General features: G+C 42.4%; 1 protein-coding gene across 1 annotated transcript in view; it reads left to right on the top strand.

The window, feature by feature from the left end:
- Positions 1-21,054, top strand: part of SKOR2 (SKI family transcriptional corepressor 2) — a 26,619-nt gene extending 5,565 nt beyond the window's left edge. The window contains 5 exon segments of the mRNA XM_066338481.1: positions 5,308-5,373; positions 5,764-5,862; positions 9,894-9,961; positions 18,655-18,719; positions 20,973-21,054. Of these exon segments, the coding sequence (XP_066194578.1) occupies positions 5,308-5,373; positions 5,764-5,862; positions 9,894-9,961; positions 18,655-18,717 (296 nt within the window). The 3' untranslated portion in view covers positions 18,718-18,719; positions 20,973-21,054.
- Positions 21,055-21,560: the final 506 nt, after the last annotated feature.

Below are 21,560 nucleotides of genomic sequence, written 5' to 3'. Positions count from 1 at the left end.
CCACGGCAGTTTTGAGAGGTAACTGTGACTAACTTATGTAACTGGTCTATTTTCCTTGGTTTGCCACCCCGACCCTCCTTCATCGGTGGGAGTTGAAGGGTAGGAGAACATTGCAAGGCTGCGTGCTTCTTAAAGAGAAGTGGAGTTCTGCAAGCTGTTCCTCGATCAGTCTAATTATTCACCAGTTTTCATGAGAAAGGGGAGCCCTAAAACTCGGAGTTAATAACAACTTCTCAAATCTTGCTGCAATTTCCCCGATTTTGTTTTTTGATCTGTAAAAGACGCTCTGTCGGGCAGTTTCAGGAAAATCCAGGCTGGAAATGGTGAGCTGGGTTTCCTTTATTTGCTCTTAAATATATTTTCAGAGCAACTCTGCAAATACTGCAATTGCTGTAGATTTAAAATACTTTATAGAAGGTTGAAAACTGCCCCGCTTTCATTATACAGTAGACTGGATGGTTCTGTAGTCTTAACTAGGGTAAGTTGAAAGCATTGCATACAGAAGTTAAATGACTTTCAATTTTATTATAGAGGGCTTTTGCGAAAAAGAAAAACCCAAAGAAGGTTAAAGTTGACAAGATGAAGTTTCAGATGTGGGATCCAGCACTGCATATTAATAGATAAGATTGTGAACAAATACATGGATCTGCACAACAGACAAATCTGTAGACTGACTGTAGGACTGCATCCTTATCTATCCTATTTTTCTTATTTCACTTATTTCTCTTACTGCTCTTATTTCACTTATTTCTATTATTTCTCATCTGTTATTACTAAGGGTCCCCTGAACTATGTTTTAATCATTAAAGAAAGGTGGGTTGTTGTTGAATTTTTTTTTTTTTCAGTTTCTTCATATGAAGTGTATTTTGCTCAGTTTTTAAAACCTCGTCTTTCGGAACCTCTTTAATATGTTCTTTCAGTGAGCATGTTAACATCCATTTAAAACAAACCAAGAATTTGAAATTTCCTGGCTTTTGTGCTTCTAAAATAAAATTATGAAATAGTTCTCAGATGTGTGGATAAGGTTCAGGCCAAAAGCCACCAGATTCCTTATTTATTTAAAACATTTTAGTATTTTATCTTGGTCACGCGTGGGGTTTTGAGTGTTTAGTTTGAAATCCTGAAACTCTTTTTCCTCTCTATCTGTTAGTACTTCAGTGCGGATGTTTTTTAATCAGATGTTCATGTTTTAAACTTTAAATGGATGTTAGAAACGAAGATTTATCTGGGCATAAAAAAGAACTAGTTTGTTTTAAATTTAAATCACTTTTGGGGGCAAACTGCCGTTTGAAACTCCAGATTTTTTAAGACATTTATCAGCCCTGCTACACAAAAACCCTTAAAAAAAGGCTTATTGAGTTTCCTAAAGTAGGCATCTTTTGCCAAGTCCTGAATACCATATTGATTATTTCCCCCCAAAAGTGGCATGAATATGCAGGATGCATGAATATTTTCAGTAAGTTTAGAATTTCTTCAGGACATACTCAAGAACTCCGCGTGTCTTAGAGCGAGTCATTAATTTCAGATGCAGAAGGAGCCTCTGGAGCGCTGAAAGTCTGGTGGTTCACATCTGCCTATATCTTTTTTAATGGATATAAATGTATATAACTATATATATTTATATCCAGAAGACACCAGCAACTTTTTTCTGTGGTCTTTGTGTCTGCAGACAGAACTTCTCTCCAGCTGAAGATGCTAATGGTTGTTTAACAATGATGGACCAGGAGCTTCACAGTGTCAGGGGTGAGGTGTAGAGCTTTTGGCAGACGTGGTGGGCTCTGCCAAGCACACTGGTTGTTGAGGAACAACAGGGATGAGGTGAACATAGAGAATGAGGAGATGATTCTATGTGATGTGGTGTGAAACCTCAGCTGTGGTCAGGGCTGTGGAGAGCACAAGTTTGGGACCAGACACAGGGCGTAGAGCCAGGAGAATGGAATTAGGTTGCCAGATCATCCATGCTCTGTGCTGGACAAATCAGCACCTTGAGGTATCTGAGTTTTCTGAGACAGTGTGGAATTTTTTTTAGCTGCTTTTCGGAAAGTGTTCTGAGAGCTTCCTGGGGAAGGATTGAAGGAGGCGACAGAGCGTGAAGGGGTAACCTGGCTATGTCTGTCCCTTTTTATTTTTTTTTTTTTATTACAGTGTAGGAAAAGTGCATTTATTTTGAGGAGGATAGGTACAGAAATGTTAAAAATTCAGATGTTATAAATTCAGTTCTTAAGCGCTCCAGTGGCTGCAGAGCTGATAAAATGGCAGCGCGGCGAGAGCTGAGGTTGTGCCAGCGTCCAACCCTGGGACCTCTGTTTTTCCACAGTGCCAATTTCTGAGCAATTTTGAGGTGCCCTTCATGGGTGGGAGTCCACACTCCAGGTTAAGAAAGACATTTGTGCCTTTATTCCTGGAAAGCAGTGTCTGTGCATCTGAGCTCAGGGGAGGGACAGGGGCACCCAAACCTTTCCCTGAGGCGGTTTAAGTGGCCTGCAAATATTTCACTTTCTTTTCTCCTAATCCAAAAGAAGGGGAGGCACAATTTGATTTCGCTGAACAAACTGAGGTAGCTTTTCCTAATGGAAATCTCCATGTCCATATAGAGGGGTAGCACAGCTTTCAGTCCTGCTGCTCTAAACGCTGTAAGTTTGTGTGCTGACAAGGCCCAGGAGAGTTATGGTGGAGCTATTAGGAGGGGAAGTGATTTTTTCTTAGACTGATTAAAATTCTTTGGGCTTTCTGTTTGTTTGTTTTTAAACACCTATTTAGCTTTTAATTAACATTTAAGAGAAGGGAAGCTGGTTAAATATTCAATACCTCCTCCCTTTCAATTAAGGTGGAACAGTACACAACGCGTGATGAGGCCTCTGGGAAGTATGGAAAAATGGAGAAGAGCAGGCCCTTGATTATCATTTTCAGGGGGACAAGAAAGGTGAAATCCATCTGATTATTACTGCTGTTAACAATAATAATGTAGAGATTTTTTTTTTTTTTTAATGTCAGAAAGCAGTTTGGAAATGCAATTATTCTTTAAAACTGTACCTCCTGTCTTTGGCCTGTAAATACCTCCATTTTCCCACCCCCATTCTTTACTTATTTCAGGTGCAAGCATGGAGGATTTTCTAATGGGCCTTTTCAGTGGCTTAGTAGGGAGGCTGCAGATGCTGGGGAAGTTATTCTTCATGCTGCATGCCCTTGCCTTCATTTTGATGCAGTTCTTTCTGTCCCAGTGAGCCAGCAGCCTCCAACTGTACAGCCCTGGGAGCTCAACCAAGCAAGTCAGAAAGAGCTGCATCGTCACCATACTTCAGTCTCTTCCCCTTCTCCTTCCTTCTGGATTCAAAAATCCAGCTGCCTTCTGTCTCTGAGCCTGTTACCCCTCAAAATTGTGCATTAAACACACAGAAAAGGACGCCTCGATGGGAGAAATGGACTGGGAATATGCTAGTATTTGTAATTCAGTGAATTCACCCTCCCTGCACTTAAATTGTTCCCTTTTGATTTAGTGTACCCGAATTTATCTGACAATTTTTTTTTTTTTTTTTTTTTTTGTGCTGGCCATACAATTTAAAAAAGCATTAACGCTAGCGTAAAAAAAAACCAAACCCATTTTACGTTGTGGAAACTCCTCAAACCACTGCCCAAAAGGTGAATTATTTTTAAGCCCGCTATATATCTTCTACTGTGGTGAGACAACTTACCTGCAGAAAATACTTCGTTTTCACCAGATAGCCCACAAAAAAGATTTTTTCTTAAATCACCACGTTACATAAACAAGTTTTTAAAATGGAATTGCTGGCACCAGATACCAGTTGTGTAAATGTGTGTGCCTGAATGAGTGGTTGCTTTTCAGCTTTTTTTTAAGGAATAATGAGAGAGGAGATGCTAAAATGCAGAGCTGTTGGATAGGTTTCATACGCTAAAACTTCAAGGTTTACTGGATATAGGATTGCATCGATTTTTAAAAACAGAAACAAATGTTTTACAAAAAGATTTCTGACTGCATCTATCACAGGACTTTCCAATTCCACTTTAAAATTAACCTATTGTGATGACACAATAATTTTTAAAGTAACTGTTGTATGTTGCCCGATGACCTATTCAGTGCTATGGCTTTTTATTTAAAAAAGAAAAAAGCAAAACCAAATGAAACATCAAAACCCAACATATTTTTTCCGTGATCCTCTCTTCCAACTACATAAACACATGAATATATTTATATATATGTCTCTTGTGATTACTTATCAGTAGAGTTAATGATGTGTATTTAGTGGCAGGACTAAAACAAGACTTAATCCAATTAGTTCAATAATTGGTTATTTACCAAACATTTTTTTAATTATTGAGAGTCCATTTCTACTTCAGCTGTAAATAACAGAAAATCTCCCTTCAATTTCAGCTAAAGTAGTATTTTATTCTTTAAGAAAAAGGTTTTCATAGCTTTTATAGAAGCGATTCATAGGAGCCACAGGAAAAATTTTGCAGTTGAAGAGGATAATAAAAGTAACACGTTTTGTCAGAAGGTTCAGTTCTTAAGTCAAACTGTCATTCAGGTGAACTTCACAACTTGTGATTTTTTTATTATTTTTAAATTTAATTCAATTTGTAGGACAAAAAAAAAAGACTGAAGGAAGTAGCATGCGTCTGGAAGTAGCCAAATTCTGTTACATAGAAAATTCTGTGCTATAATATGGTTAAAAGTTGATGTGAGGAACCTAAGACAGGAGCCCCTCAACTGGCTGACCCCAGAGCTGTGTCCTTTAGATGCAAATACCACTAATGTCAATTTTATCTCAGCTGGGAATAAATTATATCCAGTTGCAACACACCCATGCCACGGAGCTCTGGAAGATGATGAAGCTGAAGGCAAAAAGGCATTTTTCCTGTGGATTTTGGAACAGCGTCCTGCCCAGATGGGGAGCACGGGTTTCCCATGGAGAGGAGATGAGACTGTAGAGAAAGATCTTCCCTTTTCTCTGCCTGCTCCCAGTTATTCTCTGATAAGAGTATCTTCGAGAGGGGTTAGAGGCAAAGGAGGAATCAGTTCAGCAAAAAGAGTATCAAAGAGACATCAGCTGTTGTCTGCAAGGGCCCATGCTCTAGGCAGATACTTCATTGAACTAGAGAAAATATGAATTCACAAATATTTGTGCTGTGCACCCAGAAATTTGTAGATAAAGCTTGATCTTACTCTTTCTGTTTTTGTCCTTTTTTTTTTCCTCTCCAGATTCGCTGAAGCTGATGCCTAGTAAAGGACAACACTCACAAAAAGCACTATCAGTAAATCAATAACTTTTTTTCTTTCTCTTTTTTAAGGAGAACACACACAAGAAACCAATTCACCTCATTCTCTGAAGAAGGATGTCGAAAATATGGGGAAAGGTAAAATAAATAAGGGCCTCTTACATTATAAAACTGCTCTTTGTTTTAATAGAATATGAGGATAATAGGGGGCACTTTTGTTCTGCACCATATTTTAAGCTTGTCAAGTAACATATGAATAATATATGGACCTTTGGGTGGATATAATTGAGATTAATGCATATATATCAATCAATACATGACACTGTAATATAATACTTTAAAATAATATATTACATTGATTTATATTCATGGCTTTCTGCACAAAATCTATGGTAGGTCTATGCAACACTCTTTTTTTTTTTTTAATAAGCGCTAAAATATTTTGTCTTAGAGTAATGAATTGCTCTGCAACTGTTCTTTCAAGAATTATTTATACAGATTATCAAAACCACTTTTCCTCTTTGTTAGAGGAACTCCAGAAGGTTCTGTTTGAGCAGATCGACCTGCGGAGGAGACTGGAGCAGGAATTCCAGGTGTTGAAAGGAAATGCGTCTTTCCCAGTCTTCAGTAAGACACAAAATCTGTGGTTTTGGTGTTGTGCGTGTATGTGGTTGGTTGTTACCAGGCTGATAAAATGAGAGAGTTTCTCAGTTGTGGTGCTATGATCCTGGGCTTAGTTCTGCTCAGGCCAGGTTGGTCAGGGCTTGGAACAAGTTGGGATAGTGGGAGGTGTCCCAGGGGTTGGAATGAGGAGATTTTTAAGGTCCCTTCCAACCCCAACCATTCAGTGATTCTACAGTGACACTTCTGCTGTGGCTTTGCAGCTGCCCAGGCAGGTCTTTTGTATGGAAAAGACAAAGCTGGATGTTTGTTTTGGCGTGCATTCTACTATTTTTGATGGTGTTGAATACAGTGAGTAGACAGAAACACATCTGTGCCCTCATGGGTGAGGTTGGTGTCTTGGCCAACACCTCAGGGGCTTTTGAAGACAAGATACTTAATCCTCATTTTCAGGAGGTTCCTAATACTCATTTTCAGGAGGTTCCAGCTGATGCTGGAGAATTGATCTGGCCTTCTTAAGGAGTAGAAATTCCTGTTTGGACTTTTGCCATTGATAGAGGCCATTTAAGATGGCTGAGCCAGGGTGCTGCTGCCCAGGGTGATGGAACGTGCTGGGCACATCTCAGATAAAACAAAATGGGCACTTTGGATTTTTGTGAAGCTGCCAGAAGGCTGGGCTGATCCTACAGGGATGTGGGAAAATCGCCCCTCGGCTGGAATATCTCAAATGACACTGGAACAATGGCGGAAAGCTTCTTCCAAAAGAAATCCCACCTAGATCTGGATGATCCCACCAGAAAAGGTGGGAACACAGACAGAATTTTCCTTCTGTTTAAGGAAAATATGCTTGCCCTCTTTCTGTAGCAGCAGGTAGGCGAGTTCAGGGAAGCAAGGAAGTGTGAGGACTCTGGGAATGACTCCATCTTTAGCCCAAATATTGAAATATGTAGACAGCTCCATAAATAAAGAAGAGTCACTTGACAGGATACAGATATTAATGAAAGGAGCATAACCTCATCCTTCAGAATAAATCCAGTCATTACCCGGGTTTGGGAGTGAGGTAATTTTCAAATAACTCGTGGAGATTAAAATGCTGCTGTGTGGTATTGGCAAAATGGCATCTTGGACTTTTGCCATTCAAGTCTCTTATTCATCCTTTTGTTCTTCTACAGTAAAATTAATGCTCTGTCTTTGCCGTGTAAATAAACACTGCAATTAAACCACATGAAATACAATTCAAATAAAAGAAAAGAACAAGTACGGCCAACCAAGGAAGTGGTGACTGCTGTATGCTGGCTTGAAAAATATGTGGTTTCAATGTACCACAAAGTAGTGGTCAATTTTCTTCAGGATTAAAATAGAAAACAGATAATGTGCTATAAACCATACCTACAAGTGACCGTAAAGCCTATTTACAGATTTAGATTTACCAAAAAACCCACCCCTCCTCCGCACATAATAAAGCAAGAAAAAAGGGTCTCTGTAAAGCAAATTAGTGTAAACCCATGTTAAGAGTGTTTTGTCCTCTAGTGCATGTTCTAGCACAAGAGAAGAGGGGCTGTTCCAGGCACTTGCTGCTGGACAGGGCTGTTGCTTTAGGTTGGGTATTGGAATGATATTGGTGTCTTGGGCAGAGAGGAGCCAGGGAGAGAAGTCTTTGGAGACCCAACTAGAGCAAAGTTGAGGTAAAATTTAAATTGTATTGAAAACTCATGCCTGTTTCAGCTGGGAGGCAACATGTGACATGTGGAAGGCAATGCTGTTTCTCTCTGAAAAATGCTTGTCAGGTTAGCTGCAGTTAACTCTAGAGTCGCCTCTTTTTGGGTCCTCCACTTGGAACTTATTTGGGGTGTTATGCCTTCATAGCATCAAGGCACTACTCACAACAGTAAATGGTGTTTGGTTTCAGAGTTCTCCTCTCATTTAAATCACTGTTAAATGAGAACAGATCTTATTTGCAAGCTCTGTTCGCAGTGTTATGCTGCAGTCTTCTCTGTGGCTTCTTGTACCTGCTTGAAACACAGGCTGTGATAATTTATAGAACAGCAAGACCTTGTCTTCTGCTGTATTTTTTCACATTGCTGTTGTGCTTGAAAGCTGCAGATGATACTTTCCTTTGCCTTTGCGGTGTCTCAATGGAGAAATCACTTGAATTAAAAAAAAAAAAAAAAAAAAAAAAAAAAAAAAAAAAAAAAAAAAAAAGGGGCAAACAAACCAAAAAACCAAACCAAAAAAAAAAAAAAAAAAAAAACCAACCAAAAAAACCCAAAAAAACTCAGGTCACCTGAAGAAAATCAAAGTTTTTGCTGCCCTGATAAAAATACAAGTATCCCTGCATGGTGACAGCATGTTCTCCTGGAGTCCTGGGTTTTACCCTCTGTGTTGGCTGCTCTCGGTTCTGTCCGTCTGCATTTTAAACAATGTGGCAATAAAATGGCGGAGGTGCAGTCTGGGTACTTAAAGTATTTAATTTTGTGTTAAGAAAGCTATTTAAATATTCATATCTTTTCTCCTGGGTACTGCTTATGGCTTTGTCTGTGAGCGTTTGGGCTCGGATAAATGCCGCCGAAAAAAAAAAAAATAAAAATCGCTGTCCCTTCCATTAACACCCCATTTCCACTGTGAGCTTGGACATTTTCCGTGCAGGGCAGAGCAAGATCCCTGAGCTGTTTGTTTGGAGAGGTGATGAGCTCATGAAGATGCAGCTGGAAAGGAAATGCTGAGGGAAAAAAAGGAAAATTTCTCCTTAAAACCTACTCAGAGTGAAGCCGGAGGGCCTCAGTTGTAAATATCAGCCTTTAGTGACCAGGACAGGAGGCAGTTACCTTTTTATGCTGCATGGTTTTTTTGGAGGGGGCTAGGAAAAAAAGAATTCTAAATTTTCTTTTTTTTTTTTTTTTTTTTTTTTTTTTTTTTTTCTTATTTTTCTGATCAAGTCGGACTAGAGGAAATAGGCTTAAAAGTTTTGTGAGAATTCACTGGAAATCTGAAGAACTTCATTGAGATAATGCCACCATGTCCTTTTCAATGTGGTTGTCCTGAGGGTTTCAGCTTGCTAAAATTTCTCACTCTTTCCCATTTCATTGCTCTTTTCCTGCCTCCTTTCCTTTTAAATAACAACTTTAGCTCGTCATTCAGAGAGGACAAAGTTATTATTTTGAGAGGGGGACAGAACTCTGCCCCCTTCTTCTTTCATCCAAGACAGGCTTGTTACTTGAATCAAAGTTATAGTGGTTGGGATGGGTTTTCTTTCCTTTTCCGTTTAACAGCCCATCCTTGCACCCTGACCTCCATCAGGCTGCTCTTAGAGTTTCTTGGTTCTTGTCAATAGTTTTGTTTATATTTGTCTTTTTCTCACCCACAAACACGAATGTTATGCACACACAGAGCATCGGTTAATCTTCTGACAAATGAAGTTTTTGCCTGATATGGTTATTTAGGAGGAAAAATCAGGGAAGGAGCATCTACTGGAGCAGGAAGGCTGGCCTGTGCTGTAACCCAGCTGCCCAGGATCTCTCTTTCAAAGACTTTTTTCACTCCCAAATTCTACGTCACTCCTTATGGGGCTTCGGTTTTGTTCAAAGTCGTCAGCACAATGCTACAAACCACAAATCAAACCCTGCATCCTTGAACACTTTCTCCTCTCACATGTTGGACATCGCTGTTGATGTCAAAAGATTTATGCCAAAGCAAAGCAGAGCAGGTTTTTGCTCTTCTCTTCTCTGCAAAAGTTTGACTAATGACTGCAGAGCTTTGCCCCTGCAGGAAAATATCTGGGAATAAATGCTAGCAGCACAAACGTAGCATCCTACATTTTCTGATGGAGGAAGTAGTGAAATCTAATTTTTCCACATTTTTTCTGTGGTCAGGGGTGTCTCCTATTAGACAGATGTTTTAATTGAGTGAAGGACTTTTGTAATGCTTTGTGGTTCCTCAGTAGTGACTGGGTTTGAATTAGCTTGATTTATGTCAATTCTGTCGTGCGGTCTCTGTTTTCATTAGTGCACCTACTAATTTTGTTCCCCCCTCTCCTACAGATAATTTCCAAGATCAGATGAAGCGGGAACTGGCATACAGAGAAGAAATGGTGCAGCAGCTACAAATTGTAAGTTTACTTTCTCTGCTAAAGAATGTCTTGAGCTGCTGCTTTGTGTTTTTTTAAGTGCACACCTCAAATTTTTCCTTTGTGAGCCATGCAGATGCACCATTACCGAGCTCCTATTGCCTTATATTTAGCAAGAGGTAAACATGCAGTTTTCTCAGCTGGTTTGGAGCCTAATTACCTGGAGATTTACTTTCATACAGTAACCAGATGGGTCTTCATGTTTCAACTGAACAAAATGTGTTGACTCTGCACGGAGAGGTGCTTCTGCAGAGAGGAGGAGGGAGGACTGAATCAGTAAACCTTGAGCAGTTAAATGTTTCTACCTCGTGTGAGTTGCCAAGAGGTGCATTTCAGCCCTCAGTAGGGAATCTGCTCAATCCCTGCTTCTCACCAGAAAATAAAGCTTAGGATGTGTTTTTTTCTCATTTCAGACACTAGAAGAAGTGCTTAACTCAGCAGTAAAGGATCAAGTTGCCAAAAACACAGTTCAGTGCAGGCACACGTTACTGTTGGGTCTCTTGCTTGTTATTTTAAAACCAAGAGGGATTTTGCCTGTGTGCTAGTGTAGCTCTAGATCATCACATTCAACTGTGTTGTTTTGAAAAGTTGACGTTCTTAATCCTGAGCAAGCAAAGGGGCTGGAGCGTGGAAAGCTGTTCCACTCTTACATAGTGCTTAGTATGGTTTCAAGAGCAGGGCATGGTGAGGCTGTCAGCTACAGCTTGCTTTTGCTGGTGCTTTCTCTGGTGATCACTTTGACATTGCTCAGCAGGGTTTTGTTTTTGAGGCAGGTTTGGCAAATATCCCCACTTCCCTGAATCAGCCCTGTGCTCCCCCATTTAAATTTTCCTTCTGCTTGTCATGAGGCCCTGGTGCAGAGAAAAGGCATTGCCCAGCCTCTTGGTACTGTCATTTTCTAACTGATGGGTTAGGACATAAAAGTAAAGCTGAAGGCCAGGACTGTCAAACTTGTGCTCAGATGTTTGGAAACATTTAGGACTGGCCTTATTTTTAGAGCTGCTGAACATCCACGTGCCCCATTCCTGCTGACTTCAGAGATTTCAATGAGAGATGGAGGGTGTTTGGAAGAGGTGGTTTGTGGAGGAAACTCGAGTCCAGAGCATCTCTGTGTGGTGGGGGGTTTTTTGGGGTTTGTTTTTTTTTTTGCAGCTCTTTTAATGTGCCCAGTAGTTACTGTGTCCCCCTTTGTGTCCCAATGCCAGGCAGGAAGTTTGACTTGACCTGTGAATTTTGCTGTCACAGAAAATTGTAATTAGGATGCCATCCTGAAAAGCAGTTTCCCTGCTGCTTTGGACTTGAGGGAGGTGACCAGTTGGATTTCTTGCTGCAAAGCACTTCTAAGCACAAAGTTGATAGGGGCCACCCCACTCCTTACCTCTTGTGTCAGCTGAGCTTGGAGCTAACTAACTCTGCCACCCAGAGAAACAATGGATCCCCTCTACCTTTTACCTTGTGGTCCAGTCGTGGAGTTGTTTCTGGAATTGGATATCCCAGACCCCCAGCAAGACACATGTGATGGTTTCCCTGATTTTCTTGGGCAGGAAAAGAAATATGATCAATTAATTAATCCCGTTTTCACTTACTGATGTGTGCTATGGACAGACTAATAGTTACTTAATCAGAGCTGTCTGAATATACTTCAGTTTTGTACATTCAGAATAGTTTCAACATTTAATGTGCTGCACCAACAGCTTAGGACCTCTTCACTCACTGCAGATGCCTGAGTTTAAATATTACTAATAGAAATGTTTAAATATTACTAATAGAAATGTTTAATTATTACTAATAGAATGACCAGTAAGTCTTCGTGCTTATATTTTTGGGCCAAGTCATGATCAGTGAGACTGATAAAAAGATGTTTGTATGAAAAACTGAGAGACTGATGCAAATAACAAGTGTATTTTCCTAAGATGGGTGCAGAAATCTTCAGAGATGTCTTGGCTGATAACTGAAATGGAGTCAGCACTTTTGAGATGATAATCCCAGCAGTTGCTTTAATTCATTCCTGGGAATATATCTTGTATGTTTACATCTAGAATTAAGATTAATGAACTGAATGTGGTAATGATATAACTACTTCAGCCTTCCAGGGTTATTGCATGGATGAATTGGTGCAGAATACACAAAAAAGTGGCTGCTTTTGAATTTTTTGTTTGCTGTTGTTATTTTGTTTTCAACTGGGGCAGTTAGGCTATTTTTATTTTTTTATACCTGGGATTCTGCACTACTACTTTAACAGGGCTTTAACCTAATTTTCTTACTAACATAGAAGTACAAAGAGAAAAGCAGAAGCATTTCATATATACTGAAATCGTAATTTTATTTAGACCTTCATTGGTGCGTGCCTTTTTAATACTAAACTCAAAATTTACTGATGTAACTAGCCAAAGAACTTGGCTTAACTGCTTTTAAAAATGATCTTACAACAATATAGATGCCTAGAGTCAGGGGGCTTTTTGGCTCTTCTCTGAATGATAGATATGCTGAAGGTATACGACTTAAATTAGTCTATCCTGAATATCCCTGGAAAAATTTCAGAGCCGCATGGATGTGGCAACTGGGGACATGGCTCAGTGTGGGCTGGGCAGTGCGGGGGAAATGGTTGGATCTGAGTATCTTGGAGGGCTTTTCCAACCAAAATGATTCTGTGATTCCCTGATCCCCTGTAACTGTGGGTAGCAGGAGCAGGTTTTGCCAGAACGATCGTTTCACTCAACCCTGAACTGAGTAATCAGACTTTAAAATGAACTGACCCAGCGCGTTTGCTCTTTCGGAAATGTCTTGGAATACAAGCTGAACGTAATCAGGGGAAAAAAAAATCAACCAAATACGCTTACATTTGAAAACTTTCGACCGCCAAAACTTTCTAGCGACCCGCTGCAGCCTGAGGCGAAGCTCTCTCCCTGTGAGCGGGCGGTGGTGATTTTGGCCATGACGCTTTTTGTTCCCTTATTTTGGGGAGATTCTTCCCAGTTTTGGGAGCGATCCGCCGCAGCGCGGACCGCGGGCTCCCTCTGCCGGCCGCCGGCCGCCACTGCAGCTCAAAGCCCCGGTTAAAGCCGGGCTTTAATTTAATCTGCGGCCCCCATTGCTGCTGCTGCTGCTCTGCCCGCGCTGGAATTGAAAAATAATAATGTTTCATGGCTTGCTGAAAGCCGGGAGTAAGGCTCAGGTCACTGGGGAGACGGCGTGGGTCCTGTTCTTTTATATCTTCGCTGGTGGGTGTTGGGTTCTTTGCAGGCAGCCTGGCTTAGCGGGTTGCTGGAGCAGAGGGATGTTGTGTGGCCATTAGTTTTGATGAGAATTGCAGAATGAGTAAGGCTGCGAGTGGCCACTGGAGGTCATCTAGTCCATCCTCCCTGCTCGAGTAGAGTCCCCCAGAGCACATTGTTCAGAACAGTTTTCCAGGCAGGTTTTGAACACCTCCAGTGAGGAAGTCATCACAACCTCTCCATGCAGACTGTTCCAGTAAGGAAGTTCTTCCTGATGTCCAGGTGGAACTTCGTGTGATTCACTTTTCCGAGTTTTCAGAGTGTCTGAAGCAGCTGCCAGGAAGTTTTTTGCAACCTGTTTGTGCCAGGTTCTTGGCGGAGTGCTAAGAAATAAGCAATCATCATATTTAACAAGAAAATGGATCTTAGACCCTCCGAATACATTTTTGTCTTCCTCCTCTTGCAAAGAGCCGTGTCCCAAATTGGCTGAGTGCAGCACGTGTACATGGAGATCACATATAAAATATGGATTTTGCTTGTGGATCCTGTTGTGCCAGGGGAGGTTTAAACTGGATATTAGTGAAAATTTCTTCACTGTCAAGCACTGAGATCAGCTGTTCAGGGCAGAGGTGGAGTCCCCATCCCTGGAGGGGTTTAAAGGCTGTGTGGATGTGGCTCTTGAGGATGTTAGTGGTGAGCTGGACACTTGGTGGCACGGGTTGCTGCTGGGGGAATGGTTGGACTAAATGATATTAGAGACTTTTTGAACCTAAAAGATTCTGAGGATCATCTGGCTTTTGTTACTGAGGTGTACAGGTAAGGGCCAGTGAGGAGGAACTGCAGCCCAGCAGGATGGGGGAATTCTGACATGACACAAATGATACAGCCTTAGAAGAGCTCACCTGCTTTTAGAGTTTTTGTTTTCTGTCAATGAGACTGGAACTCATTTGGACAGCTCAGCACAGCAAGCAAATATCAAGTCACCTCCTGCCTGAGACTCTGCATCTGTCTAATATTGTCTTCTGAGCAACTGTGTTAGTGGAACAAAATTTTAAAAGCATGAACTTTCTTCCTAGCTGCCTGGTGAGAGAAAAAGATCAAAAGCAGCATTGCCAGCCTGATGATTTTCATCCTTTAATGTTTTCATGAACCCCTCTCAAACATGGCCACAGGGAAGCAGAACACCAAGCAGGAAATACAAGCCTGCTGCCAAATGAGGAGCTTTTCTTAATTTTCTCTCAGAGGTGCCTTTCAAGTAGTTTGTGGGTTCTCAGGAAGCACTGACCTCATGGACAGTAACCAACACTGACCTGATGGACTGTGGTGACCTGTCCGTCAGGAAAAGCTCAGGTGGTGTTCATCACCCATTGAGGCTGAGATCATCAGGTGATAATCGATCCCACTAATTTTACATTGAGGTAAAAGGTGGCCAGTTTTCGAGGTGTGTTAGAAATGTGAAACACTCAGGCAGGCCTTTCCAGATTAGGTGAAAAATGATGGTTTGGTATTGTTTGGGATATTTTAATTAGGTTACGCTCCCATGAAGTGAATTCCTCCTTACCAGCCTCACTTTGGGCTGATAATAATCAGAGCTCAGAACTGGATCCATCTGGAACTCCTCTGTGTTTTATGGCTTTCTGCTCTCAATGCTCTTTTAAATCAAATCTGTTTTTCAGAGTCGGGCAATAAAATAAATCAGGAGCTATCCCTCTGCAAAACTGATTTCCATCTCTGCATCATCTTTCACCTTGATCCTTAAAGCTTGACAAGGAACATTTAAAAGGCAAAAAAAAAATCTACCATGTGGTTAATGCTGGTGAATCTTCAGAGGCATGAGAGCTTGTTCCTCTGGGTCACACTGTAATTCAGAGGACCATGAGTAGTTTTTATTCCTAGTTTACATTGTTTATGGAAAGCTGGTGCTTTTGTGCAACTAATGTATTCATTATCCAAACAAGAAGCACCCACATTTCTGTGTGCAGAGATCTCGGTCTCCACGTGCCTGTCTCCACTCTCAAAACCAGGAAATGGGAAATGGCAGTGCTTCAGTGCCATTTGTGATTTCTGTGCTCGGCCTGAAGTGGTGCAGTTCAGATGATTGACCTTGGCGAGAATACAAACAGTTTTCTAGCAGAATGGCTCTCGGATTTCTTGAGTGGCATCTTGTGCTGAAGTGCCTGCTCGCAGGCACACACATAATGACAGGTAAAATAACATCACTGGAACGCTGTGTCCTGTGTCCTCAAAAAGCTCATCCCTGATTGTGTACAGGAAAGTGATCTGTTTTCACCAGAGTTTTATTTCCTGCTGTTGGTTTGTGGTTTTGTGGGTTTTTGTTTGGTTGGTTTTGGTTTGGTTTGGTTTAGGGGGCTTTTTTGGGGTGGTTTTTTTATTTGTTTGTTTGTTTTTGTGGGGTTTGTTTTGTTTTGGTTTGGGTTTTTTTGTGGGTTTGTTTTTTTGTTTGTTTGGTTTTTTGGTTTTGGGGTTTTTTTTGTTTTGTTTTGTATTGCTTTGGTTTTTTTGGTTGTTTTTGTTTTTGTTTTTTTTTTTGTTTTGGGGTCTTTTTTTGGTTTTGTATTTTTTTGGTTTTGTTTGTTTGTTCCCCTTTTTTCAGCACAGGTGAGCAAAACTTGTGGATATGCCTTAGGTTGATAGCATGGAGCTGTGCCTATTTCTCCAGTAAATTCAAATGTTAAAGAAAAGGATGCCTTGTAGGAATTTAAGCAGAAAGCTTCCTTTCCTTTAGAGTCTGCAGAAATTCTGATCAAAAATAGTGGATGTTCAGGGAGCCACAAGCCAGCCTCTGCTGCTGCATGAGTGCAAAATATTTTTTCCTAGGCAACAGAAGGCAGTGTGAGGTATCATTGTGTACCTCACGAGAAATGGGATGCAGAGTTGCAGCCTCTGAAAGAGGATGGTGTGCTGAAGTTTTTTGAGTGTGTATAACAGGGATCAGAGATGAACTTCAGAAATGACTCCCCAATCCTATCCATTATCTGTGCTTTGTTTCGAGTAATGGAGCAGGCTCAGGGCTTGCTGACTGGGTTCCTTTGAGGTGGAATAAATGGGGATGTGTTCCAGGAATGCACACGGGACTGTGCTCCAGCTCCTAATGGGTACCAGGACTAGACTGGAGTCAGCCTGTAGGAAAAACAACTCAGTGTCCGTATTGCATTTTTCTTGGAGTTTCAGATCTGTTCTCATTGTGTTTTTTACTAATGTGGACCTGGTCATGAGAAACTGGGGGTTTTTTGCTGCCTATAGCCAAACTACCTTCACTTTTGTTATATCTGTACACCCTTTACATCTCCGTGCCCTTTTGAGTAGTGATCCTGCCCTCATCACAGCAGCCCCCACGGATGCACAGAGAAGGATTGTTTTGCCATGAAAAGCCCTAAATCCTATCCCACCACAGCATGAGAGCTATCAAATGCTCTGACAACAAGAGATATAGAAGATGACATTGCAGGTGATTTAACTCATGGAGAAGGCAGTCATTTCCCTGTTGAGCACCCACCTCTCCCACTGTCATCTATTGCCAGGAGATCAGGTAAAACAACACACCTTAGAAAGACGCCGGTGTGCCAAATATAGCTGAGAAGTGGATTAAGAACAGTTAATTTCTGACAGAATGTACCCCGTTGTATTATCTAGGTCAGTACAGCTTGGGAGGTGTCCTATATAATTTGTGGCCATGCAAACCCAAGTTGGCCTTCGTGAGTGGGAGAGAGGCAGCAATCAGCTGGCGAGGCACCACAGTTCCCAGCTGGAATGTGCTGGTTTCTTTGTGCAGTTTGTTTGTGGCTCCCTTTTGCATCCAAACCACGGCCACAGGTGATCAGTGCAGCTTCTCTGCACCCCACTCCCTGCTGCAGCTTGGGAGGGAGTTGTACAGCCTTTGAAAGCACTGTGTCCTGAGGACAGCTGTGTTTGGGGACATGGTGGAGGGGACAGCTCTTGTTTCTTGAGGGGGGATTTGGCCACAAGCTTCCTGATACCTATTATCTTCTGTCAAGGGAGGGGATTATAAGAGCAGTCAGACAAAACACCTGGAGTCTTGATCTTTTCTGGTCATCAGTGGTTCGTGCACACACACAAACCAGGGCTGTGTAGGGGGAAAGCAGCATGCCCCTATGAAAGGCTCCTGCTTTCATTCAGCCTCAGACCTTGCTCCTTCCTGGTGCTGCTGCATTCAGCCAGATAGACCTCCTTTCCCAATAAATGAAAGGGTTAGCTCTTGAGCTTCCAAAGCCACTCTCTTCCCTCTCATCCTGATCTTTTTCTCCTCTTTTCCTTGTTAAGGTAGGCAGGGGTAAGACTCTCAGTGTCTTTGCAGACACGATGCTTTGCCCCAGCCCAGGGGCTGGCTGGACACAATTCACATAAACACCCTCTGTGGGCATAATGTACTTAAAATCAAGAATTTTAGGAATTTGTATCCATATCCACTGACCCCTGTGCAGGAACATGTAGGGGCTCAGTGGAGACAGAAGCAAATTCACTGTGTCTAGGTGCGTGGGGCAGCTTGCTTGAACTCTCTGCATTTGCCCATCTGTTCCTTCTGCTGTTTGTGCAGGTTGAGGCCTTGATCCTGACTTCTGCTGACATAATTGTCAGCTTGCAGTAACATATTTGACACTATTTGTGAGCATATTCTGGAGTGCTTGGCAGCAGAAGCAGGTCAGCTCAGCATGCAGCAGTGCCTAGGAGTGCAGGGACACAGAAATTTTTGATCTCCCAGCCTGAATTCCTCCAGCAGTCCCTCCAAAAGTCATCATCAAAGAATTTGTAGCCACTTGTATTCCCAGCTATGGGGAAATCTCAGAGCAATTTAGTTTTGTTGCATTCTAAGGGCCCAGCACTGAAGAAGAGCAGCCCTGTAATGTATTCCCAGTGGCCAATGGGCACATTATCCCACTTTGTTTCTAAATATAACTGTGTTCCCTAATATGCCCATGTTCTCTGTTTTTCTTTAATTATTTGTTCCACTTCAGTGGCTTCCCTTCAGATTGGTGCAAGTTGGAGATAACTATTATGAACTTCCTAATTACAGGGATATAAATACGCGAGGTCTCATGCTCCCAACCTGCTGTATTTTGGCTGTGTGGGGATCAGTGTGAATTGCCTGATCTGTCACAGACAGCTGATTTTTTATGATCTCACCAGTGGCTCTACCCTTTGTCAGCCTCTGATATAAACAAAGCATCAGAATGCATCTTTTACACTGAATTTTAAGATCTGTTGTTTTAATTCTGACCCTTTTAATTTTATTTCAGCTTGAGCCTCCCTGCAGTTTCATAATGAGTTGAAATTTGTATTTAAGATGTTGTTTCCTACAATTCCTCCCCATTTTCAGGAAGGAAAAGAAAAAAAACTTTAATTTACAGGGATTTCCAGCTTGGGTGTTTTTTAAAGCCAAACCTTGGCTTGAGCAGTGTCTCTTTTTCTGTGTCATTCCAGATTCCCTATGCAGCAAGCTTGATCAGGAAAGAAAAGCTCGGTGCACACCTCAGCAAAAGCTAAAGGTGAGCTTGTGAAAAAGACACTTCATTCCACTTGACCTGGCTGCCTGTGCTCCTTTGCAGCCACTGCAAGAATTAAGAGGGTCATTTTGTTGTTTGATGAGGCTGGTCCTAGTCCCAAAGCCCTCTCTGTGCAGCTGTTGTGCTACAGTCTAAAGCTGATAAATCACATGTGGCACAAATTACGAGGCTTCACTGGGGTGGGATTTCATGTTGGGAGCTGACCCCCGTGGGCCCTGCAGTGACAGGACAAAGGGCAAAACTGGCTTCAAACTGAAAGAGATCAGATTTAAATTAAATGTTAGGAAGAAATTCTTCCCTCTGAGGGTGGTGAGCCCCTGGCACAGGGTGCCCAGAGCAGCTGTGGCTGCCCCATCCCTGGAAGTGTCCAAGGCCAGGTTGCATGGGGCTTGAGCACCCTGGGATAGTGGAAGGTGTCCCTGCCTGTGGCAAGGGTAGGATGAGGGGATCTTTAAGGTTCTTTTCAACCTAAACCATTCCATGACTTTAACTGCCTGAGCATGTGCTTTTTCTGACACTGAAAAGAGTAATCAAGGTCAACATACCTTCAGTGGAAGGAGGGAAATACCTTGGTATTCAGAATGCAAAAAAATGTTTACACTTCAGGTAGGGAGGGGTTTTTCTGCCCTCAATAGAGCTCCTTTAGTTCCAGGGAAAAGCAGGGCATCAGCATCTTCTGTGAGTCTCACAGAACCCCACTGACTGTGGTTCTGTAGTTCAGTGTCCTACAGAAGGTAATTATCCTGCTGCTCATGTGCAGGGCCTTCCTAAGCCAAACACTACATTCTTCAGGACTAGAAGTGTTCATTTAATAGAAACATCACCTCCATCATCAATGGCCTGGGAGATTCCAGTCTTGGGTGCTGAAGTCTTAACATTTAAATGACATTCTCTTGTTTGTTTTCCTGGTAAAACAGGAAGATTAGGGATTGGAGACAGATGCCAAAAGCTGCTAGCCCTGCTACTGTGTTATGCCACAAAATCTGGTTTGTGGATTCACTAAAAAACTCCCCGAGGAGAAGTAGGGGGATTACAAAAAGGAGAGCTACTCATACATAGACATCTCAGTAATGCACAAAATAGAGGTGTTCAGGAGAGTCCGGGACATCTGAGAAGGGCTAGATAGTAGAGACGATGGAGGTTTGCCTGAGCCGTAGAAGAAGCAGATTCTTTAAAATAAAAGCAGTAGAGTAAGTACAGAGCAACCAGATAACCACTGTCTGTGGCCCTGAGCTCTGCCCGCTGAGATAAGATTGCTCTAAGCACCGAGCTGGTCTCTTTTGCCCTCGTGTGCTCCTTTTCCTACTGACTGCCAGCGCTTTCCGATCGAGTCTGCAGCAATCCGAGCGCTGATTTAAAACAAATTCAGCGGCATTAACAGCCTGAATAAAACAGCACGCCTCCCCAGATCAGGAGCAGCACGTCCTGCCCCGGGCGCCCCGATGCGCAATAAAATCCTGCCTGAGGATGGCAGCATCGGAGGAGAGGAACAGCTCCCTGCCATCGCCGAGCTTCCATCCCCTCCCAATTCCTGCAAGGACGGCACTGGGCATCCCGGCAGCCAGAATTCCAGGCGCGAAGGATGGATGGATGGATGGATGGATGGATGGATGGATGGATGGATGGATGGATGGATGGATGGATGGATGGATGGATGGAATGCGCTCCTCACGCTGCTGCCGTTCCCAGCGGTGCGCCAATTCCGCAGACAAAGGGGGATTTCTCTGGGCAGCCCCGGCGCTTTGGAGAGATTAGTTGTTACTTAGCCGCCAAGCCGAGCCAGCCAGGCGGAGAGCTGCCTTCCAGAAGCAGTTTCGTGCCCTTGATGTGCCAAGAAGGAAAAGTCTCCTCGGGAGGAAAGGCGTTTGCGCATCCCTGCCCAGGCAGTGCTCCCGGGGGCTGGAAACGTTCTGTTTTGCAGAGCAACCCCTCAGTTCCTGCCCTGTGCCCCTCAGCTGCCCCGTGCTCCTTCCCACAGCAGATCTGGCCGTGTTTAATCACACTGCAGCTGTCAAAGTCTGCACTTCATCTTTATTGCAAACATTTCCACGTGGCCCCACTCACTGTCCAAGTCTCAGGGGATGCTGCTAGAGCAGGTGACCTACGTGTGTCCCTTTCTCAAGGGCTGGAAATAAATGTCATAATTCTGTGACTGTCTCAAACTTTGGCTTAATGTTGATAACATTTTCTCTCTCTCTCTCTCTTTTTCTCCTTTTTCTTTTCTTTCATTCCCAGAAGCACAGGAGCTTTTGCAGCTGTTACCTTATAAGTTATAACCCAGTCAGAAACCTGACTTGTATATAGACTGTGAAATGGAAGTGTTTGGGGATCTAAATAAAAAAAAAAAAATCAGGTTCCTCTGAACCTAAGGACAAGTGACCTCATAGTATCATGGACAACCATGTCAAATAGAATGTAGCAGCCATTTATTAGTAAACACAAAACAACAAAAAAAAATGCCTGTCCTTGATATTTTTTTTTTTTTTGGTGGTACCAAAGTTTAAGTCTTTGTGTTTTTAGAAGGACTATTGAGCTTGATAGAAAAAAAAAATGCTTTTGAATCGTGCAGATAAGCTGTGAAAGGAACTGCTGGTCCTTTCAATGCCACAGACACTGACAACATCTGCCAGTTCACTTTTTGCTTTGGAATAGTGATTGTTTTATGGAAGGAAATGAACGTCTCACCAGATGGGCCAGAACCACGTTTGGATGGACGGGTGGACGGATGGACGGACGGATAGAGCAGCGTTAGCCATACACAGTGCTTTTTAAAAGCAGTCTGGAAATTCTCACACCCCTCTCCCTCGTCCCTTTCCCCCTCTG

Source organism: Sylvia atricapilla, chromosome Z (assembly GCF_009819655.1).
Source record: "Sylvia atricapilla isolate bSylAtr1 chromosome Z, bSylAtr1.pri, whole genome shotgun sequence".
NCBI lineage: Eukaryota > Metazoa > Chordata > Aves > Passeriformes > Sylviidae > Sylvia > Sylvia atricapilla.
The sequence above is the reverse complement of the archived record's forward strand: the minus strand, read 5'-3'. Positions and strand labels throughout refer to the sequence as shown.